This window comes from Nothobranchius furzeri, chromosome 9 (assembly GCF_043380555.1).
Source record: "Nothobranchius furzeri strain GRZ-AD chromosome 9, NfurGRZ-RIMD1, whole genome shotgun sequence".
In the NCBI taxonomy this organism is placed as follows: domain Eukaryota; kingdom Metazoa; phylum Chordata; class Actinopteri; order Cyprinodontiformes; family Nothobranchiidae; genus Nothobranchius; species Nothobranchius furzeri.
The window spans coordinates 59,458,458-59,474,406 of record NC_091749.1 but is presented as its reverse complement, the minus strand read 5'-3'; the positions used below and the strand labels follow the sequence as shown (position 1 = coordinate 59,474,406).

The window sequence follows — 15,949 nt, the reverse complement described above, 5'->3', positions numbered from 1 at the left end:
GCTGGCTGGAAAACGGGTTGCTGATGGGGTGATAATAGGGTGTAAGTAACAGGGATGCCAAGGGACTGGGGGAGGGATAACTGCAGGAATTACACAGCAGCAGGTTGTTTAATGTCACATAACTGTTACGCTACTTTTCTCATAACAAAAAACATCCTAAAGTTATCAATAATTGGAGTAAAAATGAAAGAAAAACTAAAGAAAAACACTAAAGGTCTTCAGAAGGGCAGATAGAGGATTTCTAAATTTACAACCTTCACGGAGCATCACTCAATCTAAGCATCGGGGCATCTAATAAGGAGGAAAAAGTAGTGACCCCCCCTCCCCTTACCTGCACTCGGGGTCCACCTCCAGACACTTTAGAGATGTAGCCCATGATGTACTTTGCTGCTACAGTCTTCCCTGCACCGCTCTCCCCACTGGAAAACAGACAGAATCTCTCAGCAGGTGTTTTCCTGTTGCCTATAACAGCACATGACACCTTTTATTTGGCTAAAAGGCTTGTTAGCTTGGTTTTTACACCAATACTGGCTTGGTTATGAGTGAAAGGAGCTATGCAAGTGCGGGTCATTTAGCATTTATCATTCATTTATCATCTACCTTCTGCATTAGCTTGTGACAGAAAATAGACGGTGAAACTCGAGAACTTGAAAAGCCTGACAGATCTAAGTCACATTGACACTCTCGACAAGGAGGGCTGTTGTTGGTTCAGAGTCCAGGAAACAGCAGAGAACGTCTTGGCTGGTTGAAGCTAACGTTAGCATTAGCAACACTCCACCACACAGCAGAACTTTTTCAGACTTGGGTTATTTGTGAAGATAAAACATCAACGTTGCAGAGCAAACGGAGTCAGTGGTAGAGTCATGTTGCTGTTATCCAGTCTGAGATGAGATGTCCAAATATCAGGAAACAACCTCCAAAACCTGCCATCTGAATCTCAGCTGGTATGTGGCTCACTTCTAGTCCCTGGAAATTGTGCACCGGTGTGTAATAAGTGTATATTATATGAGACCCAAAAACAGCAATAATTAAAACACGTATTAAGTTACACATCAAATGATACCACTAATAAACAAAACCCAAAAGGAATCAGACTGTGGGCTCATTAATTCATCACAGCTCCCATAATAAACACAAATCAATGAAAATCTCAATAGGAGTACATCTCTCTCTCCCTCTGTGTGTGCGTACTTGTTTAACTATTCTACTTATAAGTAGGATAGTTAAGTAGGATTAAGTAGTAGGATGGTCCTATAGGACCAAAACTGGCATATTCACTAATCATCTGAAGACCGATGACCCTTGTTAGGACCAAAACCCGATCCTAAAACAGTGGACTCCCTGTTTTAGGCTTAGGGGTGAGGCTTAGGGGTAAGATGTGAATTGAGCTTTTGTTACAGTTAGGTTTAGGAATACACTGGTTATGGCTAGGGTTAGCGTAAGGGTTAGGCATAGTAAAGTCAATGAAGGGTCCCAACAAGTATAGATATACCAGCATGTTGGTGTGTGTGTGTGTGTCCAGTGCTCAAATGCATCAGTTGGTGCAGCAAGAAGCAAATCTTAACCTTGTTGCTACACATCTGTTCATCTGAAGACATAAAAGAGAACGACTGTTTTGTTTACATATTTGATCCATCTTCTTCCCTCTCTTTTCCTTCACTTGTTCTTTTTCCCTCCTTGCCTCTCGCTGTGCCATGGCCGTACTCGTTAGGCCACATGTGGTTTGGCAGCAACTGATGGGAGAAGTCTGTTTTTTCATGCCTAAAGGAGAGTCAGGTTATTGCAGCCACTGTAAGGACCACAGCTGCAGACTGTTAAAGGGGCTGCCAGAGGAAGTCATGGGAGCAACATCATTACATTGCAGCCTCTGTACGGCTGCACACATCCCCTCCCCCCAATATAACTCCCAATCCTTCAATGTTAAAACTGGACCCCTGGCATCACGTAACAACAGCAGGAATCTGCAAGAAAATAAATTGTAATTTTCATCTCACAGAAGACTCTGATCTCCACATGAAAGTTATTTTTTGAGGAGCTATTTTAAGCACAAGCTCCAATGGGAGTCCCGCTCTTTTGGTGCAGTCTGAAAACTCATTACATTCACTTTTGCAGCAGTTTATTAACCTAACATGGACACAAGCTTCTAAAATGGGAGGGAGCTTTAAGCATTAGTTGTTGACGAATTATTGCACAAATAAACAGTACAAAGAACGACAAGCCTACTCAGAATTATATTTGTTTTAGCAGCGGTTTTAACAGAAATACAAGAGATGTTTTAAGTGCTTCCTGAAACTGATTTATGTGGCGCCCAACTCCTGGTACCATGCCTTAACTTAAGTGTTCCAAACAGCATTTGAAAAGTAGCACAATACACTGTCCATTCAACCCAAAATACTTCATTTGCTGCCCTCACTTCCTTGCAGCGGAAAAAGAAAAGGAAAGACACATCAATGAAACAAAAGACCCACACAACCTGAACAATGAAAACAGTAGCTGCCCACAAAGTGACAACCCAAAACCAGAAGGCCAAACAGAATCAACAGAATCCCACTAACTACTTACTAAAATGATATTTTATCATGAGCAGCGGGTCAGAAGTATGTTAACAGCAATGCAACAGGAAAGGAAGGAAGTTCCCTAAAATATGGTGCAAGTTAAAAGAATTAAGCATTAAATATAAAATCCACTTAGACATTTGGTGCAGTATGTATAATGCGAAAATTAAACTATTGCATTTTACCTAAATTTGTACCTAAATAAAACAATTTCTTGAACCTCTTCCAACATGTTTTTTTGTGAAATGTATCCAGTTTTAGGAACTTGGCCATACTGATGCACTGAACCCTTGCAGACGTGGGACAGCCAGATCCACAAACAGCACACGGGTTATAAATTTCATTTATGCTTTAATGAAAGATGCCAAACTTAGTGAGTTTCTTAGCAAATGTGAGAAAAAGCCAACTCAAGAAGATGCTAATCGCAACACACAACCAGCAGGTTACTGCAGACTTTGCTGACCCAGCTCATCTTGAAGCCACATCCAGGATGACATGAACAAGCCACTGCTTGCAAAAGTGCTGAAGAAGGGTCATACATCATGTGGTAAATGATACAGTGACCATGCTGCTTGGATAAAATTTCAATCATGCCCGTACAGATTTCTCACTGCAAGTTTAAAACCAGCAAACACAACAAAAGGCTTCAAAAAGACATAAAATGTGTCTAGACCCATGACTGAGTCAGGAAGGAACAGGTGTTTTCCTACTTAGGAAGCTGTTTAAAAAGGCACCACAGCTGCTTTGTTCCAGTGAGAGACCAGGTTTTTATTATTTCACTTCCTTGGATATTAGCGATTTTTATCCTGAATTTAGATTGAACTAAAACTGAAAATAACACGATGGTGAAAACACAAAAGCAGCAGTCATCCTGGATCAGTGAGCCGCGGCACAAGCTGTGGGGGAACCTGCCGGGTCTTTTCTCCAATTGCATTCTCATTCATGATCAGAGACTAAACAGCCATTCAGCTTCTGACAGGAAACGTTTCAAAGAACACCATCATCCGCTTTTGTTTTTTACGTTCTGAATATTTGACAAAATTACAAAAAGTCGACCCCAAAAAACAAAAGAAAATCTCTGGAGGGCTTTTGCACAACTTGGTTATCTCATTCCATGAGCTAATTAAAAGTCTCATTTACTTCCGCTTCCGGTCGGCTACAAGATGGCGCCTGAGCTTGGCTTAGCCGCAGTCACCGGCCACTTTTTCAAACTTTTCTCCACTAACCTCCTCTTTTCCACCTTGCTCCTGTCTGCGATCCTCTTCAGTAGTGTCCCTGCTACCATCTCCTATGATCGCCAGACTCTTCTGTCCTTCCGTTTGTTCACGATCGCCCAAGATGCACCAAGAACGTATCATCCTGTTTGTTTACCTAAGCGGCGCACTGGCCCGGAGCCAAACGACAGTCCCGAGCTGCCCGCCTCCGGCTATGTTTGTCCTGTCCCGGGAAAACGTCGGAGGAAAAGAGGTAAACGAGCAGGAATCCAGGTGAGAGTAAGACTTCTCTTAAAGCGTGGTTTATCTAGTAAACATCGGCGCGATCTTCTAGCTTCTAGTCCTTTGTTTGGTGACCTGAGCGCCACTTCCGCATTCCCGCCAGGCCGCGTTGGGACGCGGTTCATCCGTTCAAGTTTTTTAAGGTCGGTTTATCCTCATTCCTCAGTGGTTTCTCCTCCTGTTCCCTCCATAAGTGGTTTTTATAAACACTGTGGATCTAATCCCGTTAATTTACGTCCACTAACTCCAGCTGTTTCTGTAGTTTCTGATTCCTCCTCCTCACTCAGCATGGCCCTATTGAACACCCACTCTGTTAACAATAAGTCCTTCCTGCTCAATGATCTAATTCTCTCTAAAAACCTGGATTTTCTGTTTCTGACTGAAGTTTGGCAGCAAACATCTGATTATTCTGGTCTGATTGAACTCTGCCCGAGTGGTTATTCTCTTCTTAGCCAGCCCCGGGGTTCTGGTCGTGGTGGAGGCCCAGCTGTTGTTTTCAGAGACCATCTTCCATGTAGCTCTACAACCTCTGGTCACTTTGCTTCCTTTGAACTGCAGCTGATTAAAGTCGGGCGTAAGGACCCGTTCTACTGTGCTGTGGTTTATCGTCCACCTGGTCCAAACAGTTCTTTCCTCCAGGAGTTTAGTGACTTTCTATCCTCCACTGTGAAGCTGTCCAGACTGGTGATTGTTGGTGATTTTAACATCCACGTTGATGATCCCTCTGATCACTTTGCCATGAATTTCTCCAGCCTTATGGACTCCTTCGGCTTTACCCAGCATGTTTCTGGCCCCACACACACCAGGGGGCACACTCTAGACCTTGTTTTTAACCTGAGTAAATGCTGACAGTGTTTGTCCTGAGGACGTTTATATTTCAGATCACCATTGCATTTTCTTTAACTTGTCAGTTTCTGCGTCCCCACCTCCTGCTCACCGTATGGTTAGTTCTCGTTTTCTTAATGAGAGCACAGCTAGCAATTTTTTGGCTGCTTTTGATCCACCCTGTTCTTCTGATAACGACCCAGATTCCTTAACTTCTCAGTTTAACGAGCACTGCCTCTCCATTCTGGACAACATCTGTCCTGTCAGAACCAGATCAGTTCCTGCAGTGAACCCTACTCCCTGGTTTAATGACAGCCTTCGCAGCCTGAAGCGCCAATGCAGAAAAATTGAGCGTTTATGGAAGAAAACCCATCTCCACATCCATCTGCTGCACCTAAAGAATCTTCTGTCATCCTTTAACTCTGCAGTCAGAGACGCCAGGATTTCCTATTTCTCCAACCTGGTGTCCCAGAGCACAGGGAACCCCAAGGTGCTGTTTAACACCATCAGCAGCATCGTCTCTCCTGCCACTCTTACAGCCTCCATCCACTCTGTTGCAGACTGTGAGAACTTTCTGTCTTTCTTTGTGGACAAAGTCAATAAGGTTAGATCTAGCAGCTCTACTTCAGTCTTATCGCCGCCTCTCCCGACTCCAACCAGGCCCATCATCCTAGATAGCTTTGCTCTTGGTCCCAGTGTGCTCTCTATAATTAATGCTTCTCTGGTTTCTGGTCAGGTCCCTGCTTACTTTAAGAATGCTGTAATGCACCCGCTTCTTAAAAAACCGAGTCTCGACCCCTCTCTCCATAGCAGCTTCAGACCCATCTCTAAACATCCGTTCATCTCCAAGATCTTGGAAAAGGTTGTGGCTAAACAACTCACAGCTGCTCTTGATGAACATAACATCTATGATAGCTTCCAGTCAGGTGTTCGTAGAGCTCATTCTACTGAAACAGCTCTTCTTAGGGTCTCTAATGACCTCCTGACTCACAGTGATGCAGGGGACTGTTCTGTTCTGGTCCTGCTGGACCTGACTGCAGCCTTTGACTCTGTTGACCATCACCTGCTACTGGAGAGGCTGAGAGACTGGGTAGGCCTATCAGGATCTGCTCTGGAGTGGTTCTCCTCTTATCTCTCTGAGCGCTCCTTTTCTGTGGCCGTCTCCAAGTTTAGGTCCTCCACCACTTCTCTTTCCCATGGTGTCCCACAAGTTTCTGTACTGGGGCCTCTGCTCTTCCTCCTCTATCTGCTTCCTCTTCAGCACATCCTGAGCTCCTTCAAAGGAATCTCCCACCACTTTTATGCAGATGACATACAACTGTACTTCTCCTTTAAGCCCCATGAGATGTCTAAGCTGCAGCTGTTACACTCCTGCTTAGACTCTATCAAAACCTGGATGGCTGGGAACTTTCTACAGCTGAATGAAGATCAGACTGAGATCCTCATCTGTGCCCCAGACAAGCTGGTTCCCAAAGTCAGAGACTCTCTTGGTCAGCTTGCTTCTCACACCAAACCTTCTGTCAGGAATCTTGGCGTGACCTTTGACCCAGCTCTCTCCCTGGATTCTCATGTCAGTTCTCTTGTTCGCTCTTCCTTCTTCCATCTCAGGAACATTGCTAAGCTGAGTCCCATTCTGTCTCGCTCTGAACTTGAGACAGTTATCCACACCTTCATCTCCTCACGCTTAGACTACTGTAACTCTCTTTTCACGTGTCTGAGCAGAACCTCCCTAAACCGTCTACAGGTGGTTCAGAATGCCCCTATAGGGCATGTTGTGATCTGTGGGGGAAACCGGAGTACCCGGAGGAAACCCACGCATGCATGGGGAGAACACGCAACTCCACGCAGAAAGGCCGCAGCCGAGCCGAGTTTCAAACCTGCAACCTTTGTGCTGCGAGGCAACAGTGCTAACCACTGCGCCACCATGCAGACCAAGGATGGAAAAGAGATGGTTTTAATGTGAAAGGCTCACCTGATGATGACACATTGGTTCTCCCGGTCAATCATCATGTTCCTGTACATGTTATCCGCCAGGGCGTAGATGTGAGGGGGGTTCTCGTATTGAGCCTGGAGGGCAGTTAAATGAAATAAATCACCAGAAAATAAAAAGTCTTAACGCTCTGTTTTAATATTTGTTCAAGTAGCAGCCACAAAAGAATAAAGAACACTAATAAAATGATCAGACGAATGTAAAAAATAATCAAAACTGTAAAAGATGACTAAATCTGTTCCCATTTAAGCTTCCAGTTTCACACATCTGAGCTTTCTAATGTGGCCTGCTAACTGTGCATACGTGTGAACTATCTGCAAAAGTCAACAAATGACTTTAGTACGAGTGACACAAAGAGCTCTCACAGTCCGTTTTAAGACTTGTTAGTCTGTTCCTGGCTTAAGGAGAGGAGCCCACACTCAGCAGGTCGGCCAAGAGAGGAGGCAGACTTGAACAGGCCGTTCCACGGAGGTGCTGCCAAGCACATTCAATGGTTGAGTCGAGTTTCTGACAGCAACATCTGCGCCAACCAGTTGGAAAAGTCTGGACTACATCTGCCTTTTGTCTATCAGATACTCTGCAGAAACCCTACGAATTTCTAACACATTTTTATTATACATCATTGCTGAGGTGATACTTACCGCACCCTGATACATCTCAATTTCTTTGTCTCCGAAATATGGCATCTGTTTGAAGGGGTTGACAGAAATGAGCACCGGACCGATGTATGTCTGATAAGATTAAGGGTCATACAAACAAACCAGAACAGAACGAATTACATCACTTTACAGAGAAAATGAAACTAGACCTTCTCTGTAGTGCTGAGGTTTTATGCCCCGAGGGCAGAAGGCCACTCGTGGCAAATAAAGCAGCTATTGTGGGTGGCCCACGATGACCCACAGCCTTGGCATGGAGACCTCCCAGTTACAGCTATGTATCAAGCCTGACTCAGTGCTGAAGAACCTAAAACTGGCAGTATTTACTAAACTTCGTAATCCTGCGCACCGCCAGAAAGGGGCTGAAGTTTATGTACTGAACTGCTTTGAGAACATTCAAACAAGTTATTCATTCACCTTGTTGTACGTCATTAACCACATGCATGTGTTCCCACTGCTGCATTTAAGAACCTAAATGTAGCGTTTGTGCCGTGTGGAGTGTGAAAATATTAGGGTGAGATCCATAGGGGGCAACAGGGAAGTCTGTTACAAAATCCGCTATAGCTCACACCTATTCTGTCACATTTTTGCACCACAGTGAAACAAAAGCACGTCTGACTGCGGTGAAAGAGCAGGAAACATGAGATCTGGGAGAGGGTACAAACAAAGAGGCCCTTTCCCCACTGGGAATTTGTCACCTTCCAACACTGACCCATTACTCACAGCTTATATATCACTGTGAATGAGCATTCAGCGTTTTTGAGTCGGCTCAGCCATTCCTCACTGGGGTATGAACTGTAGCAAAGGATACAAAGATGTAGTCATCCATGTATCTCTTCTTGAGGTTGTCCACAATGGCGTCCTCATTGATCTTGCTGAGTAGGACCATGTCGTCCACTCCACTCTGTTTGACATTATGGCTCTGCCAGTGGTACCGGTAGTGGCCCCGGCTCCCCTGAAACACACGCACACAAAAAAACAAAACAAAAAAAAAAAACACACACAATGCACGATTGTTAGTTCACTCAAAACGACACAATGACATGAATACATGTGGAGTCTGACTTCAGGGTGAGTCATTCTTGCTACAATAGGTCAACCATATCATTTCAGCACAGTCAGAACCTCAGGTGGTGTGATTTCATCCCACCAGTGAACTGATCACCACAAGAATACAAAACCTTAACTTGTGCTTTTCGTCTGACCTCAGAAACATGCTTAATCTCTACGATAAAGTGCAAATTCAGGTTCCCAAAAGTGCTTTGTTAAAGACGCTTTAATCCACATCCTCACTCTGTGGTTTCCCCCTACGTCCTCGTTTTTGTTTATTTTAGCTGAGTTTCAGGAGAACTGAGGTCATTCATCATGAGTCGGTAAAGGTTTTGGCTACTGTGGACGAGAGTCACAGTGTGCTGCTGCAAGAGGGAGTTTATTTCTATAGAACGAAGAGCAGCTCAAAAACACGAAGATCGTAAACACACAAGTTAACGCTCAACTTCATCAGCTAAGGTTGATGATGATGATGACGTATTTATATCTGAAGTTCATATTTAAACATATTTGAACATTTTTATCATAACATCATTTCAACACAATAAAATTGAATTATTATCATGTCCAAAGGGAGCAGGAAGAAGCATAAAGCTTTTTTAAATTTCCTGCCCCTTTTCCCATTTGCTCAAAAATCAAAAGGAACAATGTCGTTTGTGTTAATTCATCATGAAATTCTCTATAATCATCATCTATAGTCAAAAGTCCCATTTACACCATTCCATACAAAATAGTTCCACATACCTTTTCCATTTACCCACCACACACAGTGATTAACATTCCCTACTACACATACTTACAAACACACCCCATTTTCTTTTATACACCTATATATACAATTATATTAACACCCCCACACCAATCATTGGATCTTGCTGAGTCAACATCCCTCTTCCTCACTGTACCTCATGAAGACCATATTTTGTATCACTTTCTAAACTGGGTCATGCTTGGACATTGCTTTAAAGGGACTTTACAGACTTTAGAATTTTTATGCTCGCGATTGCCCCCTCAGGCCAAAAGCGTAACGGCAGCTTCAATAGTAGGCTTGTGCACGAGGCGCGCATGCTGTACGTGATTGTGGCCCGGAGGACAAACGACAGGAGAACGCGCAGCTAATTAATTAAATAATTTGATTCTGTACCTTTCTCTTCAGCACAGCCGACAAAGGTTTATGATGTGTAAGTCCTCCTGCATGCTCAGATCATTCCCTTCCCTTGCTTGAAAAATTGTTCCAAAATGAAAGTTGAACCCACATCTTTTTTATCTGTGAATTCAATGCCGTTCGGCGAGTTTCAAATAAAAATTTGGGTGTCTTACTGTAAAAAAATATGCCATTAATGTAAATAGGAAACTTTTAATAAACTATGTTCACATCCAAAATCGAACCCAGGTCTTCTGCATGAGAGTCAGACATCTTACAAGGTGAGCTACACTCTAGTAACATTCACAGTATTTGTAACTTTTATATCCTTGATGACAGCTGAAACAACGTCAAACCAAAGAACGGTTCGAAGCGAAAATGGCTATTTTGTTGCTAATCTGCAGGAAATATCTAGAAGAAAGTTCTACAGAAAGTAACTAAGTGTCCTCAGAAATGTAGCTAGATTTGTCACTAGGCGTTTGGAACAGCGACAAAGTTGCTGAGTTGGCACTACCTCACTCTCTGCTGCTAAAGCTACGGATAGCAAATGCTACGGGCTATGCCTGAGCGTGAACGTGCATGAAGCAGCCTGCTCGACCCGAGCAGCTCTCTTTTTCTGTGATTTTACAGAAAAACAGGCAATCACAGTAAAAATGCCAGGGCTCATTCGACAGGACCAGGGCATTGCAGGAGAATGTATGAAGAAGAAATTTGTTATTTCTATACATGTTTTGGCTGTCAAACTTCCATAATGTCTCTTTAAATCACTATGTAATCCATTCCATAATTTTACCCCACAAACAGAGATGCACTGACTTTTTACTGTTGTTTGCACAGATGGGTATTTTAAATTCCATTCCTCTCTGAAAATGACTTACTGATTAGCATCAGTAAGTCATTTTAGGATGTGGTTTTAGGAACATAAGGCTCAGGAGATAGTCGGCTATCCCATAATTGGGTTGTCAGTTCAATCCCACCTTATTCCTAGTCATTCTGCCATTCTGTCTCTGCACAAGACACGTCACTCACCTACATATTCAGGTCAATGGTTTTAGATTTTCGGAGATTTTTGGCAAAGCGCAATGAGGTTGCAACATATTTTGTAACAGATGTTGCTGCACATCTGTGAGGACAAAAATGAAGAGTTTCTTCCAGAGTGGGACACTGAACTGAGGCAGTTTCTGGGGGATTTGGCCACGCATGACTGTGGTGTGGTGTCATGCGATGAAAGTATGGTGTTTTTATTGGAGCAATAAACCTTAAGATTGCACAAGCAACTTGAGAATGTTTTCTTTTGCAACTCAAAGATTTTCGGAGGAAGAACCCAGGCTAACAAAGGCAGGCTTTAACTGTCCGACTAAATTTAAATAACCAAGGTAATGTGCTTCATTCATGTAGAAAGTTCATGTATGAGGAAACCAGTCATGTCAGACTCATGCAGATATTTTTTATTCACAAAATTAAAAACCCATGGAAAAGTAAAAATGGGCATGCAGAGGTTAAAATGTGTTAATGAGTTTAGAAATTGTGATAACGTTGTTGGGAGGAGCAGACTCTCCATCAGATCAAGATCCAGCCACGACCCCCTGTAATGTGCTCACGAACCACTAGGGGTATGCGTACCCCTGTTTAGGAATCACTGATCTATGACACCAAGATTTCTAACCTGAGTCTTTGTTTTTATTCCTCTGGCACCAAGTTGAGCAAAAACTTCCATCCTATCCTTTTTTCCAAAGACACTAACTTCAGTCTTGTCTGTGTTTAACTGAAGGAAGTTTGACGGCATCCAGTCATCAACTTTCTCCTAACGCTGACAGAGTGAGTCTAGAGGACCCCAGTCACTAGGTAGATCTGGGTGTCATCTGCATAAATGTGATAGGTAATGTTATTGTTTATGACCTGACCCGGGGGGAGCATGTAGAGATGGAAGAGCAGTGGTCTAACAATCAAGCCTTGGGGGACCCCACATGTCATGGTGATCAGCTTAGAACATAATCCCTGTCTTTAAAATATGAAGCAAGAAGTGTTGCACAATAACCAGGAAGTACTACAATTATGCTTTCGTTCTTTTTTAAACACAGAAACAGTTTTGTTTACCTGTTTGTAGCTACAGTTTCGCCGACGGCTGCCGGCTTCTTCAGGCTGACGCTGATGGTGGCGCGTCACTTCCTTCTCCGTTTATCTGCGGGCAGCAGAGGACGTTGTCACCCTCTACTGCCCGCTCTCCCCTCTCCGACGATGCAGTCCCATGCGTGGTCCAGCGTGTAAACTCCGTCGTCCCTGTTCATGGTCCCACATCCACGTCTCCTTATCTCGATTGCTTCCTTGATCCATCTTTTGTATTTTTGTTGTTCGGTGGTTATGATCCGTGTGCTGTCCCAGTCCATTATATGGTTTTCTCTTAAGCAATGATCTGTTACGGCTGACTTTTTTATTGTACTTTCTGCTTCTTCTTTTGCTGCTCTTGTGTGTTTACGATTTGCCTCTTTCTCGCACTCCTTTCTGTGTTCTATTGTCCGTGTATTGAGTTGGCGTCCGGTTTCTCCTATGTATGTTTTATTGCATATTTTGCATGGGATTTCGTAGATGACTCCACATTTTTGTCCAGCTGATATTTTGTCTTTTGGGTGTACTAATCTGTTTCTAACTGTTGTGTATGGCGGAGAAGGAAGTGACGCGCCACCATCAGCGTCAGCCTGAAGAAGCCGGCAGCCGTCGGCGAAACTGTAGCTACAAACAGGTAAACAAAACTGTTTCTGTGTTTAAAAAAGAACGAAAGCATGGATTTAGAAAGACACAGCAAGAACACACCTAAGAAGTACTACAATTAGTTTTCTCTACACTAAATTTAGTGTAAACCACAGAACTATGTAATGTGAAAATAATTGAAGTGATAGGTTGATTAAAAATAATTTGCATGAATTTTTTTTATTTTTTGTTTTACTACAGCAGTCATCCAAAAGACCTAATCTTGATTTCCATAAAGCTAAAGCTGTTTAGAGAGCTATCTAAAAAACAGTTCAGCTCAGGACATTTCCATAGAAACCCACTTCAAAGATATGAATTATTAACACACCTGGGTTGTAAAAGTGAAACAAAAAAATAAAAGCGGTCACATTGAGGATGGAAAACCAACAGTACAGTGAAAACAAGCAAGTGGAAATTTATTGTTCTTTTAGCAATTAAGTTTAGAGTACCAAGTCAAGGAGGAGAGCCAGAAGCATTTAATATCCTCCTGGGTGATTTTATTTTTAACACCAACAAAATTAAAACCACTTTACAGACTCAGTAAGAGGAATGTTAACTGCTTTTCAGACTAATTCAGTGGGAACTTTACTGTAGGAGGGAGGCAACAAGCTGTAGCCTGATTAGTCCTCAGATCATACTGTTTTACAGCTTCTCAGGTGCGCACAGAGGCAATGCTGGACTCTGAATAGCTGATGAGGAGGTGATTAAGTCACGCTCATGTCTGAATAATGGCTTTACATCAAGCCAGTTTTGTTTCTAAATCTGTCAAAGAGTTCTAGAATGTGAGAAAGTTTCAGCATGCACAAAAAACATCCACAAAAGGATAACAACTGAATGACTTGCTTTGCACCAAATGTTATAAAAATTATATTATACATACACAAATAATGACCACAAGATAAATCACAAATATTAAAGTTATAAATTGTAAAAAGGGAACCTCACGTGTGACAGAAGAAATGCAGACAAGCTGTAGAGATAAATGTAGGCAACTGATGACCTCCTTATGTGTTTGTAAAAACACAAATTGCCTGTAACGGGCTAAAAATGTGCAACTAAAAGAAAACACAGATTCTTCAGTTTCCTACAATGATGTTTGATTCTAAAATAATCCTATACTAAATTTACTGCCACTGGTTTGTTTTTATTTACACCCGTTTCTATTTCAGCTGGAAACCGACCAAAGTGGCCCAACCACAAAAGGAAAATGATCTAATAGCATATTTTCTGTACTACCTGAGGAATGCAAACACACAAAATCAAGAACGGAGAGGTGATGAGCAAAAGATGCAGGAGAAAACAGCAAATATTTCTCACATAGTTTCATTTGTTTTGCTCAAAAATATTATATAGATTGAGAAAGTATCTGTATAAGTCACACATGGAACAATACTCTATGTATTTATGAGGTCTAAAAGTATCTCTGGTCAATTATTAAAAAGCCCAACAGGAAGTTTTACAGAGAACACACTCTGCGTCCAATAATTTGCTACATATACCCAGAATCTAGTATAATAACCATTTAATGATAAAACCTTTTCAAATAATGATCAAATGAATCAGTTAGTGTAGGCCAATGGTGGAGTAAATGCGCGCGCACACACACACACACACACACACACACACACACACACACACACACACACACACACACACACACACACACACACACACACACACACACACACACACACACACACACACACACAGGACACTGGGGCTATTGTAGGCATAACAACACGCTCACCATGGAACCGCAGACTTCCCTCTCAGCACTGAAACAAACAGACACGGCAGAGAAAACTAATCTGACATCACTGAAACATGATGATATAAGGATCTAAAAATACCACAATGGCAATCAGTAGTTGGTGTGATAAACTCATGAAGTGATCACCAACGCCAACATTTACTAGAAGTTAATACACAGGAATTTAAAAAACACCCGTCCTCATCCATGAGCTTAGTATTTGTTGTTGTTTTTTTCCTTCATGCAAATACCATCTCCATATAAGGAGCGCTGAGCAGCTCTGGCTCCACATTCAGGAAATGGCTGGGTTTGATTCAAGATCACAAGCAGCACTTTCCCCCCCAAAAGAATTTCACCCTTTTTTCCCCTTTTCCACACCAGAGGAGGACAAACGGTGAGAGCGAATACCGACTGCTCTGCTTTCTGAAACAGATCTGGAAAAATTATTTGCCAAAGAAAAAAACTAAAGCGGTTGAGCTGTCTATGACAAATGTTCTGAGAAACAACTTGGATGTGAGCAAGCTGACATATAGAGCTGGCCACACGTGGTGAAAGTAAATATAACACTCAGGCTCATTTCAACCACAAAAAGCTTGAGGTTCTGGACTGAACCACACCTCCATGTTAGTCATCAGATTTTTAAAAAAGGAGCTTTCTAACTAAGCAAAGCTCTCAAGAATCAGCCTACTGAACACAAAATGTGATTAACTGAAAGAATTTTGTTGGTCATGATTTCTCCAGCTGGAAAACACAATAGGAGCATAAAGCTGCAATTAGAAAACAAATTAACATTTTTTCATGCCTCTTAACAATGTTCTAACATAATATCGTTATAAATATATTGAGATAAAAAAAATTAATTAAGTAGTTTCTTGTCTAAAAACTTCCACAAATAACACGTTTCGGACCAAAAGCAACCATAACACCATCCAGTTGTTGGTCTGGTCGAACCGCTGCACTTTCCTGCGTCCTCTACTCATTAAGCGCTCACGTATTCAGCAGCAGAGCATCACTGGTGTGAGAGGTTCCCGGCTCAATAATATCAGAGAAGGATAAACTGCCAGATGCTACCACTACAACTTAAGGACAAACTACCAGAGTCCCAAAATGAAAAACACCAATTAATGTCATGGATAACAAAGATGCTTGGACCTAGGAAACAGCGACTGGTGTTAAGCACTCTCTCATTTTCTCTTGAAATGCGGATGTCCGATATTTGGCAGAAGCATCTCAGGGAAGATACCCGAGGGGCGGGGTGAGTGTTCTGTGACCTAGCTTGTTCTGTAAATTCACAAAAGCTGCTTTAAGAACAAGACTATCTTAATGTATGACAGGGAAACATTAATAGATTTAAATATTTAAAGGGGTCGAAGAATTTAAAACCACATTCACCATTTTGTTCAGAATATAGGCATCCATCCATCCATCCATCCAACTATCCATCCATCCATCCAACTACCAAAAAGTCTGTGTCATCTTCGACCGGCTTCCCTATGCCACTTAGTAATGTTGTAATGACCATGGATAAACGGTTTGTTCTGGGAAAAGCTGGTATAACACGTCAAAAGCTTAGACACACCTCCTTAAATCTACATGTCCCAACCCACTTCAACGTCGTTAATATATAAATGCTAGTCATGGTAATGCTAACTGCAAAACAATGCTAGTTCAAGCTACTGCTAATGCTAGCCCAAGCTACTGCTACTGCTAGCCTGGGCTATCACTTAAGTTCTTA

At 42.3% G+C, this 15,949-nt stretch overlaps 1 protein-coding gene across 2 annotated transcripts in view; it reads right to left on the bottom strand.

Annotated features, from left to right (window-relative positions):
- The window catches only part of myo1ea (myosin IEa), a 50,403-nt gene that overhangs the window by 26,309 nt on the left and 8,145 nt on the right, over positions 1-15,949 (bottom strand). For both annotated transcript variants that reach the window (XM_054732101.2, XM_015952989.3), the window contains exons 2-5: positions 8,334-8,477; positions 7,508-7,597; positions 6,849-6,943; positions 332-419 (exon numbers count right to left, since the gene is read on the bottom strand). In XM_054732101.2, coding sequence (XP_054588076.1) covers positions 332-419; positions 6,849-6,943; positions 7,508-7,597; positions 8,334-8,477 — 417 coding nt within the window. The remainder of the gene's footprint in view (positions 1-331; positions 420-6,848; positions 6,944-7,507; positions 7,598-8,333; positions 8,478-15,949) is intronic.